Source organism: Schistocerca gregaria, chromosome 1 (genome assembly GCF_023897955.1).
Source record: "Schistocerca gregaria isolate iqSchGreg1 chromosome 1, iqSchGreg1.2, whole genome shotgun sequence".
Lineage (NCBI taxonomy): Eukaryota > Metazoa > Arthropoda > Insecta > Orthoptera > Acrididae > Schistocerca > Schistocerca gregaria.
The window spans coordinates 359,347,057-359,368,343 of NC_064920.1; the positions used below are offsets into that span (position 1 = coordinate 359,347,057).

A 21,287-nucleotide genomic window follows, 5' to 3' on the forward strand; every position below is an offset into this window, starting at 1 on the left:
ACCTGACTCATTTAAACTTTCATCTGTTTTATTTTGTCCATAGTGCAATAAGTATTTATGTTATGTTTTAAATGTTTGTATGATGATTAGCATGGAAAAAATGCTAATCTCTTAACAAAAATACATTTTTGACACCATTGCACAAATATAAATAGATAATTTCACCTTTTGTTTTTTAATTGATGGATCAGAATTTTCAAATAATTGAATATTATATTAAATAAATATAATTAAATTCATATCCACAAAAATTCCGATTGGAAAAAGTGATGTAGAGAAAAAAATGAAACAAATGAGAAGGTTCATATACTGATCCAAATGATGTGACAAATGAATAGAGAGAGAAAAAAAAATTACATTTAAACCAACCATTAACTGAATAAAAATAATGGTTGAAGTAAGTTCGATGATGATTTAAAAATTTAAAAAAAATGTGCACCTGACAAAATTCGAACTGACAGCCTCCTGCAAATTGAAGCTGTTATCGTATCTATTACACCACACAACCACATCATGCAATGTAACTTCTCTTTTAATGCTGACAAGTGTCACAAAATTCCGAATTTTTATTTCATGAACTAGTCGCAAACAAGGGTCCACGAGGGTGAATGGCTGCACTGTGTGATACCTGGGATCTTAACCTACACCACCGTGTAGATAGTTTCAAAAAGTCATTTGTACTGCTCGGGACCTATCCTTGTGAGATCTGTTTGGCAAACTTGGTTGACATGGAGCATTATTCATAAATTAACCTCCCAGTGAATTACAAATAAACAAATGCTTTTACCTTCATTGAGCTTTTGTGGTTGGAGGATGAGACTGAAATTCACACCATGTCAGTTAGTGCTCTGGTACACTTGTCAGTGTGCAAACAGTGAGTGGTTGAAATGGACAGTACTGCTTTGTCTCCCACCAGTTGGAGCACCCTACTGTCATTCACTTCCTGCATGCAGAAAGTGTCAATGCTGCCATGATTCATCCATACCTGCCAATCTGAGATACAAATTAACAAAAAGCCAGGGGCTCACTTTTGTAACAACCCAATACAACTGACTTTAATCTTTCTCTCTCTGACATCACATAGCTATATATTGGGTATAAAAACAAAAATGGAAACAGAAGAAGAGGAGAAATAACTAATGATATATAGGTTGCACGCGACTTCTCGATGTCTACAAGCTCTGATATGTAAACTGATTAACATTGACTACAGAGCAAACGAATTCTGAACACTGAGGGGATGAGGAGTGGGGTGGGGGAACCCGAAATGGCGAGTTTTCAAAACAAATATCTTAGATTGGATAATAAGTAGTAAAAATTAAGAGAAATAATGGAATAATCAGGAGGTGGAATAATATGTGGAAAATCAGGACTCTCCCACTGAAATCAGGAAAATTGGCAGGTGTGTTCATTGTCAACTATGTAACATGTATGTGACAGAGTGTTGTGAGGGAGTGGTGCAGAAATTTCAAGGTTGGATGCATACAAGTGCATGATGATAGTTGTTCAGGAAGACAATCAATGTGACTGATTAACTTGTGCAAAATATTGAGGAAATTGTGCATGTGAGACATCAGTTTACAATTTCTGAACATTTTTGAGATGCGCCAGAGATTTCAAAGACTACCTTCTTTAACATCATCACAGAAGTTTTGTGCACAGTGGTAGCATAATATCTATGCTGTCAAATGGTAAAATTAAGGTTGCACTTTTTTAGTATCATAAAGGAAGTTTGACAACAGATTTCACGGGAATAACAAATAAGAAGACTGTGATACCTCAGGTTTATCATGAGACTATTATAAAACTCCGAAGGTCGATCCAAAATTAAACGACGTGGAATGATTAACGAAGCAACCCCAAACTGCAAATCTAATTAAGGAAATCTTCAGACTTATTTGCTTGGAGATTTTCAGCATCCTCCACATATGCTGGACTTGGCACATGTGACTCATCTGTTTTCCAAGATGAAGGTGTAGCTGGCTGCTCAGCACTCCATAGTTGATAATGAGCACAAGGAAGATGTCAACAACCGGTTGAAGCACAAGGCATCGCCATTATTTGATGATGAAATACAGAAGCTGGGGTCACAGTACAACAAATGTTCAAGTTTGTGTGGCAACTGTCGAGAAGTATCTAAAATGATCAAACTTGTCGGAGCATGTATGCTGGTCGAAGTAAAAGACCATTTAAAGCATGTGATAAAGAACTCACAATTAAATTCCAACTGTAAAGCATTTGGTGAACAATTGAAGAAAACTAACCATGCTTTAGGTGAGAGTCAAGATAGCATGAAAATTAGCCACAATGTTGCTAACAGCCCTTTGCTAAAGGTCTTGGAATAATTAGAAATTTTTGCAGAACAGAAGAAAAACTGGCAAAATTTATTAAATTAGCAAAACAAATTTAATTAACATGGATTCTTCTAGTTATTTGGGCAAAACAGTCAAAACACAATCAACTCTGCTTGCCTATTCTTTAAGCTTACAGAATAATTTCAAAAGTATACTTTTTACATCTATAAATTTAACAATATACAGGTAAAAATATTTTTCAAGACGTGTAAGTTTAGTGTAATATGGGTTATTCATGAGAATGACATGTGCTAAACTGAGGATGCTCACATTAGTGGAAGATGGCCGTGTCTCTAATGAACATTTTATATAGTGGGAACAATCCACTGTGCACACCGCCAACCTGTGACCTGTGCAGATGGTGTGTATGCAGTGATGTAACATAGCAGGGGCAAGCGTGGTGAGTGCACTAGCACTTACTGGATGTTGACATCTTTGCCTTGGTGACACCCTGTGAAGGGGTCATGAGTACTTCAGGGAAAATCAACAATCTACAATGTAAACAGTTAAAGCAAATGAAGATTGTAGATCTTAAATATTGAGTTGCATTTGACATGGTCAGACACCTTGATCGATGTGTGAGAGTTTATGAGTTACTGATTTTTGGATCAGTCTTCACAACTGATTTAAATAGTTTGAACAATACAGAAGACTATCATTGAATACATGTCTGTCATTCAGTAATTGAAAGTAGTGAGACACCCTCTTACAGCATTGTACTGCCTGGATACGAAGTCAAAGTTCATGCACACCCATGGTACAGAGTAGCAAGACCATGAGAACAAAACTAAAAGGCAACCATATCAGAAGAACAATCAAAGGTAACTTTAATCACATCACACTGACAGATCCACCATGCAGTGTTCCCTACTCATGGTGTCACAGGTATGTCACTACATACACATGGGAGAGAACACAGCAACAGATGTAAAGTGAAAAACTAACATGTCTATCTGTACGCCCGTAAAAGTGCAGATTAAAATGTGAATTTGTATTTCCTGCAGCAATTTAAATGTATTTCATAACAAGTGGCAGTTATTTACTATAATTCTGTACTGTTGTTGTCTTCAGTCCTGAGACTGGTTTGATGCAGCTCTCCATGCTACTCTATCCTGTGCAAGCTTCTTCATCTCCCAGTATCTACTGCAACCTACATCCTTCTGTATCTGTTTAGTGCATTCATCTCTTGGTATCCCTCTATGATTTTTTCCCTCCACACTGCCCTCCAATACTAAATTGGTGATCCCTTGATGCCTCAGAACATGTCCTACCAACCGCTCCCTTCTAGTCAAGTTGTGCCACAAGCTCCTCTTCTCCCAAATTCTATTCAATGCCTCCTCATTAGTTATGTGATCTACCCATCTAATCTTCAGCATTCTTCTGTAGCACCACATTTCGAAAGCTTCTATTCTCTTCTTGTCCAAACTAGTTATCGTCCATGTTTCACTTCCATATATGGCTAAGCTCCATACAAATACTTTCAGAAACGACTTCCTAACACTTAACTCAATACTAGATCTACATCTACATCTACATGACTACTCTGCAATTCACATTTAAGTGCTTGGCAGAGGGTTCATCGAACCACAATCATACTATCTCTCTACTATTCCACTCCCGAACAGCGAGCGGGAAAAACGAACACCTAAACCTTTCTGTTCGAGCTCTGATTTCTCTTATTTTATTTTGATAATCATTCCTACCTATGTAGGTTGGGCTCAACAAAATATTTTCGCATTCGGAAGAGAAAGTTGGTGACTGAAATTTCGTAAAAAGGTCTCGCCGCGACGAAAAACGTCTATGCTTTAATGACTTCCATCCCAACTCGTGTATCATATCTGCCACACTCTCTCCCCTATAACGTGATAATACAAAACGAGCTGCCCTACTTTGCACCCTTTCGATGTCTTCCGTCAATCCCACCTGGTAAGAATCCCACACCGCGCAGCAATATTATAACAGAGGACGAACGAGTGTAGTGTAAGCTGTCTCTTTAGTGGACTTGTTGCATCTTCTAAGTGTCCTATCAATGAAACGCAACCTTTGGCTCGCCTTCTCGACAATATTATCTTTGTGGTCCTTCCAACTGAAGTTGTTCGTAATTTTAACACCCAGGTACTTAGTTGAATTGACAGCCTTGAGAATTGTACTATTTATCGAGTAATCGAATTCCAACGGATTTCTTTTGGAACTCATGTAGATCATCTCACACTTTTCGTTATTTAGCGTCAACTGCCACCTGACACACCATACAGCAATCTTTTCTAAATCGCTTTGCAACTGATACTGGTCTTCGGATGACCTTACTAGACGGTAAATTACAGCATCATCTGCGAACAGTCTAAGAGAACTGCTCAGATTGTCACCCAGGTCATTTATATAGATCAGGAACAGTTGAGGTCCCAGGACGCTTCCCTGGGGAACACCTGATATCACTTCAGTTTTACTCGATGATTTGCCGTCTATTACTACGAACTGTGACCTTCCTGATAGGAAATCACGAATCCAGTCGCACAACTGAGACGATACCCCATAGGCCCGCAGCTTGATTAGAAGTCGCTTGTGAGGAACGGTGTCAAAAGCTTTCCGGAAATCTAGAAATACGGAATCAACATGAGATCCCCTGTCGATAGCGGCCATTACTTCGTGCGAATAAAGAGCTAGCTGCGTTGCACAAGAGCGATGTTTTCTGAAGCCATGCTGATTACGTGTCAATAGATCGTTCCCTTCGAGGTGATTCATAATGTTTGAATACAGTATATGCTCCAAAACCCTACTGCAAACCGACGTCAATGATATAGGTCTGTAGTTAAATGGATTACTCCTACTACCCTTCTTGAACACTGGTGCGACCTGCGCAATTTTCCAATCTGTAGGTACAGATCTATTGGTGAGCGAGCGGTTGTATACGAGTGCTAAGTAGGGAGCTATAGTATCACCGTAATCTGAAAGGAACCTAATCGGTATACAATCTGGACCTGAAGACTTACCCGTATCAAACGATTTGAGTTGCTTCGCAAGCCCTAGGGTATCTACTTCTAAGAAACTCATGCTAGCAGATGTTCGTGTTTCAAATTCTGGAATATTCCATTCGTCTTCCCTGGTGAAGGAATTTCAGAAAACTGTGTTCAATAACTCCACTTTAGCGGCACAGTCGTCGATAACAGTACCATCGGCACTGCGCAATGAAGATATTGACTGCGTCTTGCCGCTTGTGTACTTTACATACGACCAGAATTTCTTCGGATTTTCTACCAAATTTCGAGACAATGTTTCGTTGTGGAACCTATTAAAGGCATCTCGCATCGAAGTACGTGCCAAATTTCGCGCGTCTGTAAATTTCAGCCCATCTTCGGGATTTCGCGTTCTTCTGAACACCGCATGCTTTTTCCGTTGCCTCTGCAACAGCGTTCGGACGTTTGTGTACCACGGGGGATCTGTTCCATCTCTTACCAATTTATGAGGTATGAATATCTCAATTGCTGTTGCTACTATATCTATGAATTTGAGCCACATCACGTCTACATTCGCATAGTCAGTTCGGAAGGAATGGAAATTGTCTTTTAGGAAGGCTTCTAGTGACACTTTATCCGCTTTTTTAAATAAAATTATTTTGCGTTTGTTTCTGATGGATTTGGAAGAAATGGTATTGAGCCTAGCTACAATGACCTTGTGATCACTAATCCCTGTATCAGTCATGATGCTCTGTATCAGCTCTGGATTGTTTGTGGCTAAGAGGTCAAGTGTGTTTTCGCAACCATTTACAATTCGCGTGGGTTCGTGGACTAACTGCTCGAAATAATTTTCGGAGAAAGCATTTAGGACAATCTTGGAAGACGTTGTCTGCCTACCACCGGTTTTGAACAAGTATTTTTGCCAACATACCGAGGGTAGGTTGAAGTCCCCACCAACTATAACCGTATGAGTGGGTTATTTATTTGTTACGAGACAAACTTTCTCTGAACTGTTCAGCAACTATATCATCGGAGTCTGGGGGTCGGCAGAAGGAGCCAATTATTAACTTAAGTCGGCTGTTAAGTATTACCTCCACCCATACCAATTCGCACGGAGTATCTACTTCGACTTCACTACAAGATAAACCACTACTGACAGACACAAACACTCCACCACCAATTCTGCTTAGTCTATCTTTCCTGAACACCGTCTGAGACTTCGTAAAAATTTCTGCAGAACTTATTTCAGGCTTTAGCCAGCTTTCTGTACCTATAACGATATCAGCTTCTGTGCTTTCTATTAGCGCTTGAAGCTCAGGGACTTTTCCAGCGCAACTACAACAGTTTACAACTATAATTCCGACTGTTCCTTGATCCAAGCACGTCCTGTAATTGCCAAGCACCCTTTGACATTGCAGCCAATCCCGCACTTTCCCGAGGCCTTCTAACCTAAAAAACCCCCCAGTCCACGCCACACAGTCTCCGCTACCCTTGTAGCCGCCAGCTGAGTGTAGTGAACTCCTGACCTATTCAGCGGAACCCGAAACCCCACCACCCTATGGCACAATTCAAGGAATCTGCAGCCAATACGGTCGCAAAACCGTCTGAGCCTCTGATTCAGACCCTCCACCCGGCTCTGCACCAAAGGTCCGCAGTCGGTTCTGTCAACGATGCTGCAGATGGTGAGCTCTGCCTTCATCTCGTAAGCAAGACCGGCAGCCTTCACCAAATCAGATAGCCGCTGGAATCCAGAGAGAACTTCCTCAGATCCAAAGCGACACACGTCATTAGTGCCGACATGTGCCACCACCTGCAGCTGGCTGCACCCTGTGCTTTTCATGGCATCCAGAAGGACCCTTACCACATCAGGAATGACTCCTCCCGGAATGCACACTGGATTTCTTCCCCTCCTTAGCCGCCGTATCCCTAAGGGGCCCCATTACGCGCCTAACACTGGAGCTCCCAACTACCAGTAAGCCCACCTCTTCTTCTTCAGAAACGCTTTCCTTGCCATTGCCAGTCTACATTTTACATCCTCTCTACTTTGACCATCATCAGTTATATCGCTCCCCAAATAGCAAAACTCCTTTACTACTTCAAGTGTCTCATTTCATAATCTAATTCCCTCAGCATCATCATCCAACTTAATTTGACTGCATTCCATCATCCTCATTTTGCTTTTGTTGATGTTCATCTTATACCCTCCTTTCAAGACACTGTCCATTCCGTTCAACTGCTCTTCCATGTCCTTTGCTGTCTCTGACAGAATTACAATGTCATCGGCGAACCTCAAAGTTTTTATTTCTTCTCCATGGATTTTAATACCTACTCTGAATTATTCTTTTGTTTCTACACTGCTTGCTCAATATACAGATCGAATATCATCGGGATAGGCTACAACCTGCCTCACTCCCTTCCCAACCACTGCTTCCCTTTCATGTCCCTCGAATCTCATAGCTGCCTTCTGGTTTCTGTACAAATTCTAAATAGCCTTTCGCTCCCTGTATTTTACCCCTACGACCTTCAGAATTTGAAAGAGAGTATCCCAGTCAACATTGTCAAAAGCTTTCTCTAAGTCTACAAATGTTAGAAACATAGGTTTGCCTTTCCTTAACCTAGTTTCTAAGACAAGTCGCTGGGTCAGTATTGCCTCACGTGTTCCAATATTTCTACAGAATCCAAACTGATCTTCCCCAAGGTCAGCTTGTACCATTCGTCTGTAGAGAATAAACGTTAGTATTTTGCATCCATGACTTATTAAACTGACTGTTCGGCAATTTTCACATCTGTCAGCACCTGCTTTCTTTGGGATTGGAATTATTATATTCTTCTTGAAGTCTGAGGGTATTTCGCCTGTCTCATACATCTTGCTCATCAGATTGTAGAATTTTGTCAGGACTGGCTCTCCCAAGGCCATCTGTAGTTCTAATGGAATGTTTTCTACTCCCGGGGCCTCGTTTCGACACAGGTCTTTTACTGCTCTGTCAAACTCTTCACGCAGTATCGTATCTCCCATTTCATTTTCATCTACATCCTCTTCCATTTCCATAATATTGTCCTCAAGTACATTGCCCTTGTATAGGTCCTCTATATACTCTTGGCACCTTTCTGCTTTCCCTTCTTTGCTTGGAACTGGGTTTCCATCTGAGCTCTTGATATTCATACAAGTGGTTCTGATTTCTCCAAAGGTCTCTCTAATTTTCCTGTAGGCATTATCTATCTTATCCCTGATGAGATAAGCCTCTACATCCTTATATTTGTCCTCTAGCCATCCATGCTTAGCCATTCTGCACTTCCTAACGATCTCATTTTTGAGACATTTGTATTCCTTTTTGCCTCCTTCATTTACTGCATTTTTATATTTTCTCCTTTCATCAATTAAATTCAATATTTCTTCTGTTACCCAAGGATTTCTACTAGTCCTCTTCTTTTTACCTATTTGATCCTCTGCTGCTTTCACTACTTCATCCCTAAAAGCTACCCATTCTTCTTCTACTGTATTTCTTTCCCCTGTTTCTGCCAATTGTTCCCTTATGCTCTCCTTGAAACTCTGTACAACCTCTGGTTCTCTCAGTTTATCCAGGTCCCATCTCCTTAAATTCCCACCATTTTGCAGTTTCTTCAGTTTTAATCTACAGTTCATAACCAATAGATTGTGGTCAGAGTCCACATCTGCCCCTAGAAATGTCTTACAATTTAATACCTGGTTCCTAAATCTCTGTCTTACTATTATATAATCTATCTAATACCTTTTAGAATCTCCAGGGTTCTTCCATGTATACAACCTCCTATCATGATTCTGAAACCAAGTGTTAGGTATGATTAAGTTATGCTCTGTGCAAAATTCTACCAGACGGCTTCCTCTTTCATTTCTTAGCCCCAATCCATATTCACCCACTATGTTTCCTTCTCTCCCTTTTCCTACTGACGAATTCCAGTCACCCATGACTATTAAATTTTCGTCTCCCTTCACTACCTGAATAATTTCTTTTATTTCATCATACATTTCTTCAATTTCTTCGTCATCTGCAGAGCTAGTTGGCATATAAACTTTTACTACTGTAGTAGGCATCGGCTTTGTGTCTATCTGGGCCACAATAATGCATTCACTATGCTGTTTGTAGCAGCTTACCCGCATTCCTATTTTCCTATTCATTATTAAACCTACTCCTGAATTACCCCTATTTGATTTTGTGTTTATAACCCTGCAGTCACCTGACCAGAAGTTTTGTTCCTCCTGCCACCGAACTTCAATAATTCCCACCATATCTAACTTTAATCAATCCATTTCCCTTTTTAAATTTTCTAACCTACCTGCCCGATTAAGGGATCTGACATTCCACGCTCCGATCCATAGAACGCCAGTTTTCTTTCTCCTAATAACAACGTCCTCTTCAGTAGTCCCCACCCGGAGATCCGAATGGGGGACTATTTTACCTCTGGAATATTTTACACAAGAGGACACCATCATCATTTAATCATACAGTAAAGCTGCATGACCTCAGGAAAAATTATGGCCGTAGTTTCCCCTGGCTTTCAGCCGTTCGCAGTACCAGTACAGTAAGGCTGTTTTGGTTAGTGTTACAAGGTCAGATCAGCCAATCATCCAGACTGTTGCCCCTGCCACTACTGAAAAGGCTGCTGCCCCTCTTCAGGTACCACAAACCCTCCGTTGTGGTTGCACCTGCGGTACGGCTGTATGTATCACTGAGGCACACAAGCCTCCCCACCAATGGCAAGGTCCATGGTTCTTGGGGGGAGGAATTCTGTACCAAAGTAAAGATAACATAGTATTTTTTATAAGTGAGATATGATACACAATTTAACTCACAAAATAAATGAAATTAAAGTACTAATTCTGTACTAAAGTAGTACTTTAATTTCTTGTATTTTGTGAGTTAAATTGTGTATCATATCTCACTTATAAAAAAATACTATGTTATCTTTGGACGACTTCAGACATTACGAACACTGTCACACAACCAACTTCATCTTCGACATCGACAATGTAATTAGTCAACTAAAGTAAAGTGTTAATTACCCAAAATAACTGGGAGATGTGGGCATTCAGGACACCAGTTAATTCAGATAATCATACTGCATATCTTGCTTTACTAATAAAACCTACACATATTTATAAAAACGTAAACCTCTTACTATTACAAAAGCAGGTAACAGAGTGACATTTGTTGTGCATCCCAGTGAACGAAATGTATGTAATTCATATTTTGCATGCACAGTATATGTGTATAGAATTAATGCTTTAAAAAAAGTCTTCATCTTGGCCCCTCTAAGCAAGCCTACCTGCTTATGAGCAGTTAACTGCAATTTTTTTTCAAGACAGGTATGTGATACTGGTTGCTTTCATCTTTAACTTCAAACAATCTCAAGGCAGTATCTAAATAAACAAATGCTTCAGAAACAGCTCGTATATTGTCATCTTCATTTTCTGGACCACTAGTTGATGATATGGTGACGTCATCAGCTTTATCAGTGACTACATTCGCAATTTAGCTATCCTGCACGATTTGGTGCCCTGGATTTGCACCATCAACATTTATCCATTCTTGAAAGTCTTCTGCACATTCACTGCAACTGAGTTCTTTTAACATACTGAGCATTTCGAACATAAGTCATTTTCAATGTGAAGAGAACTTTCCACCAAAACCAAAATTTCATTCCATGCTTTTATCAGATTCTGTTCCTTTACACCATGGGTGGGCAACTGGCAGCCCGCGAGCCAGATCTTGCATGCAATTCGTTTCAATACAGCCTGCGTAAAAAAATCATGGAAGAGAGAGCACGATGTTCTCATCGATTTCCACCCAGATTGCAATTTGGATATTTCCGCTGACGCTCTGTTCACTACGTAACTACTGCTTTCTTATTGGCCAGACAGTCTACAGAAGTTTTAGCGAGCTCTGCTGTCATGTCTTTGAGCAATTTTGGTCATTTCATATAATGCTAACAACATACAATTCGTGCCTATCATCTGCATGGGCCCCTTATGAAATTTTAGATGCAACATTACTGTCTGGAAAAAAGGAATGATGTAATTATATTTGGCAAGCCAATCGCTTGTAGCTAAGACCACCTTTTACACTGTGATAAAAAATGCAGCTTCAGTGAGTATCGTGGCAACTTCTTCAAAAGTATGTTTCTTCACAAATAAAGTTATAATTGAAACTTCCTGGCAGATTAAAACTGTGTGCCCGACCGAGACTCGAACTCGGGAGCTTCTGTAAAGTTTGGAAGGTAGGAGACGGATACTGGCAGAAGTAAAGCTGTGAGTACCGGGCGTGAGTCATGCTTCGGTAGCTCAGATGGTAGAGCACTTGCCCACGAAAGGCAAAGGTCCTGAGTTTGAGTCTCGGTCGGGCACACAGTTTTAATCTGCCAGGAAGTTTCATATCAGCGCACACTCCGCTGCAGAGTGAAAATCTCATTCTGGAAAGTTATAATTGTTTTATTTTTATGACATTGCTGTTGAGAATGTGTTTTTTTAAAGCTTTCTTCCTTCAAATTTTATCGAAAACATGGTGGGACAAATCACACACTTTGCTGTGAAGTTGTTTTCTGTCATCTTTGTTGGAAGCCTTATCTCTTGACCTCCTTCTTCCAAACAAACATGACAAATGATGTGTAATGTTAGAAGACGGAGAAAAGATCTTTCCCAACACCAATCCCTTTTAATTCTAAAATGCTCAAACAGGATGTGAATGTACTCACAACTTAACTACACAATAATACCTAATTTAACAGGCAAATGTGTATTTTGAATCGTGTACAGTAATAGGGAGACGATATTCAGAAGTCATTCTCCCTCTTCGTTCACATATTTGCAAACTTGGCACAAGACGGGATAAAAATGTGTCCGAAGTCCCTTTACTCAGGTTACTGGACAACTTCAAATTCTGGGACATCCCACAAAAAAAGTGGGTGGATGACAACTTTATGATCAATATTATTTTTAATATGTCTGAAGCCCACTATTGTCGAATTGCCAATACCAGAATCATTGAGTGCGTGTTTCGACTTTGTGGGTGCTAAATGGAGAAGTTATCAGCACCTTGATACATCTGGAAAGAAAATAATGTGGACAAAATCACTGAAATCGTTGCACATAGTGACAATGAAACCTACAAAACAACACTCATGCAAGCACTTCCATCTCATTCGCATTCACTCATGCAATCACTTCCACTTCACTCGCATTCACTAACACAATCACTCTATCGTATACATCTTAAGACAATATACAAAGGGTGAAAGATGCATACCAGGTATTAAAACACAAAACGACAGAGGAGCTAAAACAGCAGCATCGGCAAAGATGACCAGCTGATCACTTATTAAAAGTGTGTTGAGCCAGTCACCCTGCCAAAACATGAAGATCACCTGTTGGACAATTCACAAAATTTTAAAACTAACCACATTCGTTGAAAAATCTCTTAAAATAGACTGCAGATCTGTCAGCAAATCTGCTGCTACCATTTGGTCTGAAAATTAAACGCAGTCTAATAAAATGTGGCCCACAGTGATCTGTACACAAGCACCACATATTTGAGAGTCCTCCTGCCGGAGCAAGAAGCTATGCATCTCAGGGTTACGGCCTATGCGAAGAGAAGTAAGGAGAACCTTGTCCCATTGACACAGCTGGAAGAAGGTACGCTACAGCCACATTGTGCACTTTACTAGACGGAGCTTATTGTCTGTCACTTTCAGCCACTCAACACCCCATCGACACAAGACTCTGTACCTCAACAGTGAGAAGGTAGAATGTATGGGGATAGCGACATGCCTCCTTAGCTGCTACAGGTGCCCTTTCATACCCCGTAATACCACACCCTGGCAACCAGCAGAAAGGCACGTCCTTCCCTAGCCATTGTAGTTGGAGGAGGGTGTCCTGGATATTCTGTACTATTTGTATCTGCTAGATACAAGCACAGTAGAGTGAAGGGCACACAGAGAATTGGAATTTAGTACTCAAATCAAGTCTCACCTGCTCCAGTGCCAGTGTATAATTCAGCATCGAATTCAGTTAAGTGTTGAGGCAATCATACCTTGAGGACACAATCAGGGAAAACAACAGAGCAACCAACGGAATACTCCATTTCAACACATCTGTACAGACAGATGTAAAGTTGTGACACACACTTAAAATGTCCATAAATAATGTTTTAAAAACACATACAGGAGTGCAACATCTCCTGTACTGCACTATATCTGCAATTATTCTGGGCCTAACAGTAACCAGGGTGGCAGATTGCTAAAACCCTTGATTTAGGGTGTACTTGCTCCACACAAGTCACTGCAGCACATGACGCATGCAGATCCCAAATGGCCTTTCTATTCATGGACGATTGGAGAAAACATGTTCCAGAGGCAGACGAGTAACACTACGGTATGCAGCCAAATTCAGAGCTGTGAGTAACTTATATACCTGACGCACCCTGAGGAGTTGTTGTCAGATAGTTAAGTGGTGGTTCACCAGCCTCAGCACAGAGACTGGGTATGGCACTCATCCTGGACGCACCCATGGCTACCAGTCTAATCGCCTCATGGTAGATACCATCAATGATCTTCAGATATGAAGGCCTCGTTGATCCACAATGTGCAACCATAGTCTAACCGTGAATGCATGAAAGCCCTATAAAACTGGAGCAGACGTTCCCTGTCTACTCCTGAGAACTGTAGTTAAAAACATGACAAGAACGGTTAAAATGCACGCACGCGAGCGCGCACACACACACGCACGCGAGCGCGCGCACACACACACGCACGCGAGCGCGCGCACACACACACGCACGCGAGCGCGCGCACACACACACGCACGCGAGCGCGCGCACACACACACGCACGCGAGCGCGCGCACACACACACGCACGCGAGCGCGCGCACACACACACGCACGCGAGCGCGCGCACACACACACGCACGCGAGCGCGCGCACACACACACGCACGCGAGCGCGCGCGCACACACACGCACGCGAGCGCGCGCGCACACACACACGCACGCGAGCGCGCGCGCACACACACACGCACGCGAGCGCGCGCGCACACACACACGCACGCGAGCGCGCGCGCACACACGCACGCACGCGAGCGCGCGCACACACACGCACGCACGCGAGCGCGCGCACACACACGCACGCACGCGAGCGCGCGCACACACACGCACGCACGCGAGCGCGCGCACACACACGCACGCACGCGAGCGCGCGCACACACACGCACGCACGCGAGCGCGCACACACACACGCACGCACGCGAGCGCGCACACACACACGCACGCACGCGAGCGCGCACACACACACGCACGCACGCGAGCGCGCACACACACACGCACGCACGCGAGCGCGCACACACACACGCACGCACGCGAGCGCGCACACACACACGCACGCACGCGAGCGCGCACACACACACGCACGCACGCGAGCGCGCACACACACACGCACGCGAGCGCGCACACACACACGCACGCGAGCGCGCACACACACACACGCACGCGAGCGCGCACACACACACACGCACGCGAGCGCGCACACACACACACACGCACGCGAGCGCGCACACGCACACGCACGCACACGCGGAAAAATGAAAACCCATCTTTGAACCCTACTCTTCTAATTTCTACACAGTAAGTTGTAACTGGCAAGTGGTCGTAGCAACCCTAAAGGTGGAACAGAAAACAGCAAAATCATCCACAAATACGGAGCACTGTATAAGACTCCTTACCACAAATGTGATATTGTTTATGACTACGGCTTAGGGGTTTGCTCTTAAAACACTGTCCTGAGGGACATCAGTCTCCTGATCCAAACAATCTGTTAGTGTTTCACCACGGAGGAAAGCAAAAAACCATTTCAACATGAAAGATTGTATGAAAATGGAGAGGTGGCCATAAAAGCCCCATTGATGAAGTTGCTTTAGAACACTGTGATTCACAGTAGTGTTGTATCCCTTACTAATATCAAAGAAAATACTGGGACAGTGATGTTGTCATAGGAAAGTCTACTGATTAGCTGCCTCTAATACAGTCAGGTTGTCGACAGTGGACTGAATCTCTGGAATCCACATGGAGTGGCTAAGGAGTTGCACTGTCTCTAACAACCAGACCAGATGACAGTTACCATTCTCTCCAGGGTTTTTCCTATACAGCTCACAGTAATGAGTCAGACAGGTGTGGTTCTTTCGTGGTTTAAGGAGAACTATCATAATTGTCTCTCTCCAAAAGTTGGGAAAGTGACCTGTCTATCACATGAAATTTAAACATTCGAGTAGGTTTTCATTTGATACTATAGGCAAATGTTGAAGCATGCAGTACCAGATTTGGTCATGACCGGATGTAATGTCATGAGTCTTATACAGTGCTGATTCCAGCTCCCAAATGGGGAAAGAGCAGTTGTAGGACTCAGTACTGTTGGATCTGAAGTGCAATTTGCCTCTCTCTACAGTAACACAATAGTGGCGAAACACCAGATCCTGGCTGACATTGGCAGTAGTTTTTGCAAAATGCTCTGCCATCGCCTAAGTCATGTCTCTGCGTGTTGTTTGAAGCCACCCTTGATTCAGCACTGTTGCTATTGGTAAATGATGCGTTTACCGAAGGTCGTCCTAATGTCTTCATACTGCTATGGAACAAGTGGAATGGGGCTTTCCATGACCTGTTCCTACTCTCCTTAATTTCACATCAAGCCTCGGCTCTATTGACCTGAAAAGCTGGGATGTTGTCTGCTGTTGGACAGTACTCAAATAGCTGAAGAGCTGCGCATTTATCCCTGACTGCTGAGCGTCACTCATCAGTCCACCAAGGTACAGGCTGCGTCCTGGATCCAATCATCCACTGAAAATATTTACTCTCTCTTTCAAACAATGGAAAATCCAGAATGGACTGTAACAATATTATGAGAAAGAATGCTGCCACTCACCATTTAGTGGAGTCGCTGAGTCACAGATAGGCACAACAAAAACATTTTCACACTTAAAGCTTTCAGCAAATGGCCTTTGTCCACACACACACACACACACACACACACACACACACACACACACACACTGAAACCATCTTCTTTTAGTTGTGGTGCATCATGCCAAGTTTTCAATGTGTGGGGCATCCAGAGACAGGAAGAAATACAGGCAGCAATCATATGCATCAGTGTATATCATGAAATCTGTAGTAGCTATAAAATTATTTAAGTAGCAATCCTCTCTAGCTTTGCACAGAAACACTAATTATCAATGGCTGGACCGCCTGTCTGGTAGAGTGATGATAAATTATATATACAAACCTTCCTCGTTACCTTGTTTATCTATTATTGAAAACTGCGTCAAAATCCCAACAGTATATCCTGAGATTAGTCTTCGCGTACAGGCAGAAAAATGGACCAGAGAACTTTAATTTATAATATGCATAGAAGGCAACTTACATTTGCTACTCTCCTTTCTACAGGTTCAGCTACAGCCAGGCATCTAGCATCAGTTTCTAGTTTCCTCAGCCACAATGATACTGGCACAATTCTCTCATCCTTCGTCACCATTTCAACCTAAAGAAATGAAAAGTTACATAGCAACTAAAATTGAAAATTTCACAACACCAACAAAAAGACCAAAACAAATTGTTTCCATTAAAAGAAAAGAAAAAACTAACTCACAACTTTCCCACTCAAAAACACCATATTCCCGTCCTTCAACTCCAGCTGTTCCTCTGCTAATGCAGTGACGTGATTTTTGTGTCGCCCACACAAGAGCTGTGTTAATTTAACCTGACACAGTTCATCAGGATTATATCCCAGAAGATTGCAAGCAACACCATTTACAACAAGAATCTGAAAATAAAATGGAAAATATATTGTCTTCATCAAGTGAATGCAGACAGAGGAAGTAATCTACACAATAATCATTTTAATTTCTGCTAAGGCATTTTTAGAGGAAAAATAAATGAGAACAAATTCACTACCAACTGGTTTTTAATGTTTCAGTTTAACAGAACTGTGTTCATTCTTATATGGCTTATCCAACAAATATATATTTGGGGAACACAATAAACGTCAATCCTTAGAAACTAACATATCAACAAAAATAATCTTTCTTTTTATAACTGGACACACAAAAAAAAAACTGCTTACGAAACAACTACAGGAGAAAACACACCCAAAAGTTATGAAATTTCCATACCTTCTGTGTGTGTTTTCTTCTGTTGCCAGTTGGTGGGTAAATTTTGTTTATCTATCCAATTATATTAGATCTTAGAAACTGTTTTAAATGTGTTGATTACTTTGGAAATCTATTCACCGACTTCTGGAAAAAGTATGTGTTAGAACAAGAATATCCAGCTGAATGGGCTTCTGACATTGCTACCATATACATACCATGTACTGCTAGGTTATGACCTCCAAGGTGACCCTGATAAAAGTATCCCAGGAAACCAGCTGTGTAAGGCATAGCAAAATTCACCACTTACACGATTGATTTCCTGAGAGACTTCTATCTTTATGCATTTGACTCCACAGGAGATGCAAATTTTACTGTCTCTGCAACTACCACCATTGCTGCCAAAGAAATTAGATAATATTGTTACTGAACAAAGTTGGCTAAGAGCACAATACTACACTAAACTTTTTCCTGTTTCCTTTTCACAAACATACATGTCCTCTTATCTCGGGTTGAAACAACTAGTGAAAGCAGAAAATAAAAGAATCTCTAACTTCCTGAAAACCTGGAAGAAATGTCAATAAATTATGACAAAACTTTATTTTTACTGCAATCAATAGGTATTCACTAGAGTTACAAGCACTTGTGTGACTGACTCCATTCTGAATTATTTACAGAATGTCTAACTGTTGCAAACAAGAAGAAGACACCCATAATAAACTCCCTAATTAAGATCACATGTGAACTAGAGACACTAAAACACACACATTAATGAGACTCGTGATGTTATGACAATTCTGACTGTAGAAAAAATTCTGTGCATCTAAATTGCATTCTAAATAGCCAACTGTAATTACTTAATAATCTCAATTTGTTTTGGATAATTATCCGTTTTAATTCAATTAAATTCATTTTTCAGATACAATTTGTTTTGTTAACAAACTACATTACAAACACAAAAAAATTAATTTAAAATAAGTAAAGGGCATTTTTTGTAAGTTGACAAGTGGGTCTGGCACAAAAATATTGCCAGTGTGGGAAACATGTTGACTATCTGGGTGTACATAAGTTGTGTTGAAATAGCATACAGAAATACAACTATCTCATCACTTGAGGAAAACATGAAAAGTCTAAATCACAAACTATACTGTAACTATTACTTCCATTCAGCATTCACAGGCAAAGTCATTTACCACTTTTGCAGAATCTAGAACAGTCACAAAATGCATGCACAATAATTGTATTGATTATTGAATGCAATCTATGTCATTTTAAATCTACATCTACAATCATTTAAACAATGCTGCTCCATCAGAACTGAAAACTACAACATTTAGTCAAAATAGCTTTCTCATCCGTTCAGATGCAAACTTGTGCAAGTGCACAACTTAAGAAAACAACATTTTAATCCCCCTGTGACTAAGAATTATGAAAGGCATACCAGGTAGAATTATACTTTGAAAATGTTTCCTTATTATACAATTCTTTTTTTTACCTGTGATGTTTTCATGTCGATTGTGAAAACAGCTTTATTTGGATTCATGGGTGCAATGGGATAACTAGTGCTAACACCTCCTACAGCACTGATGAAGCTACTGCTAAATGACCATGCTGAATCACTTATGCCTTGCAAAGGTCGTGTGTTGCACGCAGCATCACTGACAGGTTGGGCCAGCTTTGCTCCACTTGACTCTGGAAAACGGCTCATTGAAAATGATCCACGGCATCTCCCAGCTGAGAAGCTGCACGTGTTCAGTCCATCTCCTGTCATAAGAGATAGGCATCAGTGAGTCTGTATCTTTAATTTAAAAACTACTAAGAATAAGATAATAAAACTATTTACAAATTGAAATTCAGTTTTACATCACAGTTCATACAGGAATGGAGGCAGGCTATATCATGCCTGTTCACCGATTTGCGAGCTGGCTCACAATCATGTCTCGGCAGTTAGAAACTGGCAAACTCATGGCGAGTAATGGAAGGCGAAGAGGATGGGATGGAAATAGGGACAAGGCAGTGTCAACACGTATATTCTATGGAAACTAATAGTTCTGCCAAGATTGATCATTTCTTGGTGGCTAATTGATAGTTTTTGTGGCACATTTCTTTCCTAAGCTCTTTGCACAGACAAAAAGTAACAATAAAATGAAACTTACATTTCTTTTAATTGGTGAGGCAAAAAACATGGGGCAGCTAGTATGAAACACGATATTTGTCACAAATGATGCAGCCTTATGATGAATATTGTTTGTGGACAAAGTTTCAATTCATAGTTTTCGGGCAAGGCTAATTCCATGTCAAATCAACAAGCGCTACAACCTGACACTCAGATTTTTTTTAAATTAAGTATGCATATATTATTCATAAATCATGACAAAATTAATTTTTTCACATTTTTCTGACAAAAAAGGTTACAAAGTAATTGACCTTCAACAATTGAAAAGTGACAAATTTTTGACTCGCGGAACAATGTTGTTTTCTTTATAACTCCTGTTCTAATTAAGCTAGAGCAATAAAATTTACTTCATTGGAATGCTCTTTTAAAGAGCTTTTATATGACACCAAACATCATTAGTTTAACACACACACACACACACACACACACACACACACACACACACACACACACACACTGTTTATAAAAACAACTTTGTTGAATTTATCAAATTTTGAAAAACTAAATTTTTTAAATTCTGAAAAAAATATATGTGAAAGATACACTTTACATCTACATATTCAGATAGTTTCTACTTGGGATGAGCATGGGATCACTATCAAAAGCAATTTTATGTTTACCACGATTCTCCAAAATCACAGTCAGATAGGTGAATTTCTATTATTTTGCTACACATGAAAATATTACAGTGTTACATTTTGTTACATGGTCCACAAATTGTACTTTTGAAAGGAATAACTGCTTATTAAACTTTACTGCTAACTATTTATTAATAGCTGTAAAACCACAGGAAAAAAGAAAAAAAGGAAGCCATCTCTCATTTTACAGATTAAATATAAAATGATTCTTTGGTGTTACTATCTGCAATCTATTCAGTATTTTATCTCTGGTTAATATTGTCAGCAATTTTCACCTATTGTTGAAAGTGACCTACACATTCTTTTGTTGTGAGGCAGCTGTAGTGAAATTATGTGATTAACTCTGAAACGTGTCATTTTTTCAATTTTTGAAAGTTCATTACTCGGTATGTTTTTATCAGAAAAATGTGAAGAAATTAATTTGTAGTACTATAGGCATACTTAATTTCATTTAAATCCAAGAGGGTAAGGTTGAAAACAATGGTTTCATTTGTTGATTTGACGTGGAATGACCCACAAGTATAAATTGACATCGACATATATAACATATTTTCGAAAACATTTTGGGAAAACATCGATCAATTTCACAATCGAATTTACGAAAACAGTCCACGTCATACAAATCACATTTGTTGGGGTCCAGTTTCAGTCCAAAGGCGAACCATCTTCAGACCATAATCCAAAGTCAATGCGTGGAGACGTGACGGAACAAGAACTGCAGAAATCTCCAGGTGCCAGCAAGTGCTCAATGTCTGATGTCCAACAGCCACATTTTATCAAGAGCCCTCACGACTCATGGCACGAACAAGTGTGAGCACTTGTGCTCTTGTAGCCACCCCCTGAACACGCCTGGGCTGGATTACACATAATGGTTATTTTCCATATCAACCATCTTACTCTGCATTACCACATAGGAAAAGTAATGTAATTACATGTGTATGATCTGTATGAAGAATGTTTTCCCAAGGGAGGGACTGGAGGATTTTAAATCCAAGTTAATTTAT

At 40.7% G+C, this 21,287-nt stretch overlaps 1 protein-coding gene across 5 annotated transcripts in view; it reads right to left on the reverse strand.

Moving 5' to 3' along the window:
• LOC126345965 (PAS domain-containing serine/threonine-protein kinase) overlaps positions 1 to 21,287 on the reverse strand; it is a 212,289-nt gene that overhangs the window by 141,964 nt on the left and 49,038 nt on the right. For 4 of the 5 annotated variants that reach the window (XM_050002149.1, XM_050002147.1, XM_050002148.1 and 1 more), the window contains 3 exons: positions 18,965 to 19,233; positions 16,971 to 17,144; positions 16,746 to 16,862 (listed from right to left, as the gene is read on the reverse strand). In XM_050002149.1, coding sequence (XP_049858106.1) covers positions 16,746 to 16,862; positions 16,971 to 17,144; positions 18,965 to 19,233 — 560 coding nt within the window. Of the gene's footprint in view, positions 1 to 16,745; positions 16,863 to 16,970; positions 17,145 to 17,493; positions 17,679 to 18,964; positions 19,234 to 21,287 lie in introns of those variants that run through there. The other variant, XM_050002150.1, reaches the window with a different exon arrangement.